The sequence below is a fragment of the Rutidosis leptorrhynchoides genome, chromosome 9, assembly GCF_046630445.1.
Source record: "Rutidosis leptorrhynchoides isolate AG116_Rl617_1_P2 chromosome 9, CSIRO_AGI_Rlap_v1, whole genome shotgun sequence".
NCBI lineage: Eukaryota > Viridiplantae > Streptophyta > Magnoliopsida > Asterales > Asteraceae > Rutidosis > Rutidosis leptorrhynchoides.
Genome location: NC_092341.1, coordinates 320,454,940 through 320,461,861, shown reverse-complemented (window position 1 = coordinate 320,461,861; position 6,922 = coordinate 320,454,940). Strand labels below are relative to the sequence as shown.

Here is a 6,922-nt window from a genome sequence, read left to right as displayed (position 1 = left end):
GAAAGAGTTGAGCTCTAAGATCGGGTGGATCGAGAGATGCGAGATCGAAGAGCGCATCATAACCTTCGCAACAATTTGATCGAACACATTTGGACACTCCCGGATGATTATATTGTTCGAAACAATCAGCGTTATTTATTGTATTTTTTTTATTTATGTATTGTCTTTTATTTATTTAATTATGTAATGTTTTAAATTTTTAATTATATAATGTTTTAATTTTATTTAATAAAATGTTATTTGTATTTATTTATTGTATTTAAGTAATAATTTAAAATTGGTTAAAGTTGAAAATGGAGTGTATGATTGTGAGTGTTTAGTAAAAGGAATGTTAAAGGGTTTATGCTGATGTGACGCTGATGTGAAGGAGAGAAGTTCAGTGAAAGAATAGAATGATTGTACGTGGACTTAATACCATCAATTTTATGTAACAGGAGTAATTATTAAAGTCATGTACGTCCGTGATAATTATTGGCTGAATAATGCATAATTATTGTACGAGACCAAATTCTTGTGGGTCCTTTGTAAGACATATGTGCCAAATTACGCGTATTAGATACGGTTTAACAATTCATGAATTATTATGCGCATATTCATATTCAGGTTCGAATTCCCCTATATAAGTATATATATTTTCATTTGAGATGCATCGAAGTACACTCTCTAAGCACGCATGTGAACACCAAACATTGAAAAGCTCCCCGCATAAGCTACCATGAACCTTGCAACCAGATTGACTATTAAGAAGGATCCAAGATAAACATCAAGATTGTTGCCAATGAAACAGACATTAATCAGCATCACTTAAGTCGATTATTGTTCAAAAACAAATGTACAGGATCCGTATTACAAAGTACATGCTTGCTTTATCGTGTGATTCGTGTCCACAAGCTACTTTATTCATGCTTTTGTTTTTATGAAAATCTGCATTTGATATAGGCACTTTTCTTAACGACTTGTCAGGAGGAATTGAATGATTGTTCAAATTCCAATATATATACCCCATTTCAGCATCGGTTGGAAATGGCTCAATTTGGGTTTTTAACTCGAAACCATTTTCATCAGTTACTTTATCTAATCTGCCCATCTTGCCAGTTGACACCTCTCAAAATCAGCAATTGGGTTTAAAAATCAAATGAAACTAATACTATACTATCATAAAGTTATAACACCATCACAAGAGTATCTAAATCGGATGTAACAAGACTTAAGTTTACATTAGAGTATATAACAAAGGTCCCATGAATTAAACACCTCCTATCAATTTATCACGTCGTAAAAAAGAGCGCCATGTAGAAGATAAACTATGTGCATTGCTAATTCAAAACTTGTCTCTACTTGGGGGATACAGATATGAAATCCAAAACGAACAAAATCATTCTGCCTCAAGTTCAGCACCAAATCTTTCTAGCTGCTCAGCATCATATTCCTCATCCCGGACCGCAGCATGGTTCACAAGACCATCATCCTCACTAGCATGTATTTGCCTACCTCCAAACCTAAAAAGCAGAATATTACACCCATCGAGTGATAAAAATAAGCAAAGTCAAACTAATTTATACAGCAAGTCAACTAACGAAGAGAAATGTAACATTGTCTCAAGTGTAAGAACGAATGTTGAGGCCACTTGTTATACATTATTTTCTATCTTTGAGATCTCCTTTAATGCAAAACTTCAGTATTGAATTCTTATTCGCCTTTTTTTTTTTTTTTTTTTTTTTTTTGCAAAAGTTAATTGTTTAGTTTCTAGTTTATTTCGGTATTGTTCTTGTGATAAACATGAAAAGAATTGAAAACGGATGAATTTACCATCTTCCATTCATCAACTCTATGCACTTTCGTGCATCTTGTCTATCCTTGAATCTTACCAAGACAACCCCTTGAGGATGGTTCTCACAAACCTGCAAATAAAACCAAGCCAGGATACGATGATATCATGCAAAAATAGATTCAATTTATATTATTGAGGCAGGGAGTATAGGAAAGGAATATTTAGTATATAATATATAAGCACAAATGTTTACGAATGTCATTTGGGGTGCATGCTTTTTATCAATTAACAACTTATACAAAGAAGCTGTCACGTGCAAACAAAACAAAAAAAAAAAAAAAAAAAAAAAGTAAAAGCAAATATGGACCATCAGGCCTTTTAGGAAGTCATGTTACCTTCACTGATTCAACTGCACCTTGCTTTGCACATTCTTCTTGAACATCTTCTGTTAATTCATCCTTCAAATTCTCATCAGCCTGCCATAAATGAGCAATTAATGGTTACACAATCTTGAATGATCCAAGTCATGAAAGCCAAGATCATTACTGTAAAACATTACCCTCATTTCTGCTGGTGAAAACATATATCTGAGAACAACAGTAGTTGGAATCAATAGTTTTGAATCATCTCGACCACCTAAATCATATATAAATAAGTTATGGACGGAAATATTTATGATTATGATCATAACATCGACACATTTGTTTCACTTTCGACACATTCACTCAAACATATACAATCATATATGTACCAGAAACGAATTGGGTTAAAATAACCTACCCCAACCAAGCATCTTGGTTTCGACCTTCTGAAGCTTCTTCTTTTTTCTCTTATCCACTTGCTTTGCTATGAATTTCTCCCCTGCAAGAAAATATATTAGGTCATTAATAACAGAAAACACGGCATACACTTGCCAAATGATCAATTATATCTATCTCGACACTAGGCCTGATACACAAGAATGACCCGTTAAGAAGCCTGATGCTACACAACCAGAGAAACGAACCAAGCATCTTACGTCACAAATTTAACCCTTTTACTTATCATTTTCTTATTAATGAATGCCCAACAGTTCAATCCGGAAACAGTCAAACAGGTAAACTTAGAAGAATAGCTTACAATGACAGTTCATATGGGTCAAACAGGTCACGTGTCCCCAGGATGTGTTTACTACATAAACCTCCTATATCATTTATACAAAATCAAAGTAGATGTTTTTGATTAATAATATATACGTTTTGAATTCATAATTTAATAACCAAGTACTTACGAATGAAATCATACATCAGACATCAGAAAAAAAGAAAATGAGAAGAGGGAAAAAAGGCATTCAGGTCAACTTAATCAGATGTTTCAACTTTCGACCCATACAATAAACTACTTATTACCCAGACCGGTCAGGCTATCTTTCTAACTCTAAAGACTTAACTTACCTTTCTGCTCAAATTTAGCTGGTGTCACTGACATGTTAATCTTGTCACCGGGTCGTAGTGGAGACCCATCAAGAATTTGCAGAGCCAGAGCAACTGAAGGTTCCTGGAAAAAAGAAAAAGTTATTAAGTTTTTACTTATAATAAAAAAACCACCCAGGAGTTGGACTTGAAGTTAGTGAGCATTATGATTTTATTATTTGCATACAAAGTTCTTAAAATAAGACCATGGTTCCAAAAGATCAAAAAAGTACCTTCATATATGAAACAAGTGCATCACCCTTTTTCCGTCCAGTTTCTTTGTCAACATAGATCTTCACACGAGGTTTCTTTGTTTCGGGATCCTATATTCCAGAAAGCAATTATTTAATTGACAATATACCAGTAGATATCATTTTACTTATATGAAGGTAAAAAAACTATCTAGTGGAGAAAAGGCAAAGAAAGTGAACAACCGGACCAACACACACACACACATACAAGATATACGGATTAGTAAAATACAAACTAAGATATCCAACAGAGATTACAATCATTAAAGTTCTGTACCTCCTTTATGATCCCACACTTCGAGAATACTTCCACAACCTGAACCATATAACCATAAGATTGTCGTTAACAAAGGGGGATTAACCATTATAAAAAAATTGTTCACACATACATATTGTAACCATAAGATTGATCACCGTGTACATGGAACTATGGAAGATAAAAGAACAGATGCCCACAGGTTTAAGTTGACGTGACTTACATAAAACAACATAGTTACCACTTAGTACTAACTAGTACAACATGAGATAATATGAAAATCAACCACACTACTGAAGCCTTATATTCTGTGTACTTCATTATTGATATGCAGGAATTATATGAGTGCATTTATGTATCTCACCTCATCAAAGGTAACATCATCTGGCAGCCCAGTAACATATACATGCGTGTTAACTTTTAACTCAAACCAGCTATCAGGAGGTTGATTGGGTTCCTGAGATACAACATAAAGTGAAGATATTTAAACCAATCAAGAAATAAATGTTAGAACATACTACAATAATATTGTTTCTGTAATAGTATGATACTGGATACATAACCAATCTGCTGCAAACAAGAAGCCATTGAACTGGTATAGTAAACAAGACTTGTTAGGCATACAAGCAGACAATATATTGAACTAACCTTTTTTTCAGCAACTTTCTCAGGCATTTTCCTCTTCCCATTTTCCTTTGCTGCATCATTTGCATTATCTTTTTCAGCAGGAGTATCAACATTAACTTTTGCAGATGTGTCTGTATCTTCTTTAGCAGGGATACCATCAGCCCCAATTGTAGGAAAAAGTTCTTCTTCTTGCTGAAATGTCATTATCTCAACATCAAACGGCTCACTTCCAGCAATTGACTCCTATCATAAGTCATAGATTCGATTAATAAACAAGAAATCAAGCCAAAATGCTCCCAATATAGATAAAAGGATAAGTATATATCAAGCACCGGCTTGACTCCAGTAAACTCATGTGAACATGATTTTATTATGCAGAATGAAAGTAATTAGGCCATAATCTATTTGGCAATTAATAAACAGAAGTAGAAAAAATAATGTCCCTTTTAGCGTGTTGAAAATGCCTTATCTGACATTGTGCCACTGACTTAAAGCTATGATTTGGCCATTTACGTGAATAAAACCACAATATGACTGACCAATGTTCTCTTTCCTAAACACCATCACCGAACCATAATCAAACCAATTCAGATATTCTTTTGAGCAGAAGAAAATTTTCAAACACTATTCAATGCTTTTACACACAATATGCTATTATTTTGTGGAAACAACCTATCAAGTCTATACTGTTCTAAAATTATTATTTTTGGAGTTGAATGTCTTATATGTCACATTTAAAAAAATATAAAATATCATCAACTAACCTGAGGAACCCACACCCTAAGCTTCTTGTCCCACTTGTACACAGTCCCATCGTCATCAGTAAACTCCTCCTCACCATCTGGGGGAGATGAAGGTCTCTCATCATCAGCAACAAGCACATCTTTAACACCCTCCGCCTCAGCACTTTTCACCTCATTTTGCCACTTTTCAAACTCCTCATCAATTACAGTCGATGAAGGCACTGCAAAATTAGCCCCAATATGAGATGCATCATCATATATTCAAATTAAACAGTCAAAAAACTTGTTATAAATGTACCCTGTTCAGAGTGGTCGGTGATCAACCCAGGAACCGCAGACAATGGCTGCCACTCACTCTGTCCTTCGGCCCATACAAGTGTGCTCTCAGTAATATACCCACTGGAAAAGTGCTCTGTGAACGTTAAGTAATCTTAAGTACATGTTTGAATAGCTTCTATAAGCATTCAAAAATAATGTTATTTAATATTTCATCCCCGAATCATGTTTATCGTGCCTACTGGTAGAACTGAAATACAAAAGAGCGAGAAAATAAATAAAAAAAACAGAGAGCATAAAAATAATACATTAATACATTTGATAGCTGAAGGCAAGTTACTAAAGAAACCCTCCATCCCAGATGTAAAAATGCAGTTTGACTTTTATTTATCAACGAATAACATCTACAATATAGCCTTTGTAGATTTACTTGAGTTTGCAAATAATCATTTCTAACAGATAGATGCTGAATCCTGAATTTTTTAAAACAAGGGAAGCGTAAAAAAACAAGAGGTGCACCTATGCCTCATTCAAGAGTAAACATGCTTTTTTACTTGTACTAAAATAAGTAAGTTTTATAATTCATAAAATGTGAAGTCGATTTCATTTACAGACATAGAACAAAACAACTTACACATAATACAAATAGATTATCAGCTATTACACTATAAAAAACTAACAGATAAGTTACGATCCAATTTCAGCAAGTGATAGCGATACAACTATATGCAAAACAACAATATGTAGATCTATGCTTCTAAGTTAATAACAAATCAAGCATATTCATTACATCGCCACCATTAACGTTACAGCTTACAATTGAATACTCACCTCTTAATTCAGAAGCAGCATATGGTCCCACATGTTGCTGATCTTCAGCTAAAATGTACCATCCAACTTCAGTCCCCATACCAAACTTCAAATTAATCAGCTACAGCACTTAAAACGATAGAATATGCACAATCAAACAACTGATATACTCATATACATATATATACACATCAAACACATGTATATGTAACCTAACTACATATAACTGTAAATCAACAATTGTGTAATGTGCATATGCTTATAAGTATGTACGCATAACAGAAAACCGATTCTACATGATGAAGATGAACATTGACTATTAGAGTTATTGCTACAAAATTTGAGGAGTGTTTGCATTATCATGAGAATAAAACGGAGCTGTAAATATGTAAAAACGTTGATTCTAGGGTTATAACTACAGGCTACAGATTCTATTGCAATACCTTTTGATCATGTAGAGAGGTATTTTAATTCATTGATTGAGTGTACGGAGAGTAATAAGTGCGAATTAGGTTTTGTAGCCGGAAAATTTTGGACGGACGGCGTACCTTTGTTAATCGACGAGTAAACAAAGCCCTCGAAGCTTCTTTTTGCTTCGTGTCCGTCCCTTTTTTGCTCACCAAAAAAAAAAAGTTGTATACTTCAACTTCCATAGGGAATTTTGTGTAAATTTGTACTTTTTCGCTATCAAATACGTAGTATATTCTTCTTTTTAAATAAAGAAAATGAAATTAAAG

At 33.8% G+C, this 6,922-nt stretch overlaps 1 protein-coding gene across 1 annotated transcript; it reads right to left on the bottom strand.

Moving 5' to 3' along the window:
• Positions 1-1,048: 1,048 nt before the first annotated feature.
• On the bottom strand, positions 1,049-6,317 carry LOC139869025 (splicing factor U2AF-associated protein 2). The gene is made up of 13 exons (XM_071857358.1): positions 6,207-6,317; positions 5,398-5,511; positions 5,121-5,320; positions 4,378-4,599; positions 4,094-4,186; positions 3,751-3,789; positions 3,456-3,545; positions 3,205-3,307; positions 2,552-2,632; positions 2,331-2,407; positions 2,167-2,247; positions 1,810-1,901; positions 1,049-1,499 (listed from the first exon to the last, which is right to left on the bottom strand). The coding sequence occupies exons 1-13, from the start codon at positions 6,283-6,285 to the stop codon at positions 1,376-1,378; spliced, it is 1,395 nt and encodes a 464-aa protein (XP_071713459.1). The 5' UTR covers positions 6,286-6,317; the 3' UTR covers positions 1,049-1,375.
• Between the last annotated feature and the right edge of the window lie 605 nt (positions 6,318-6,922).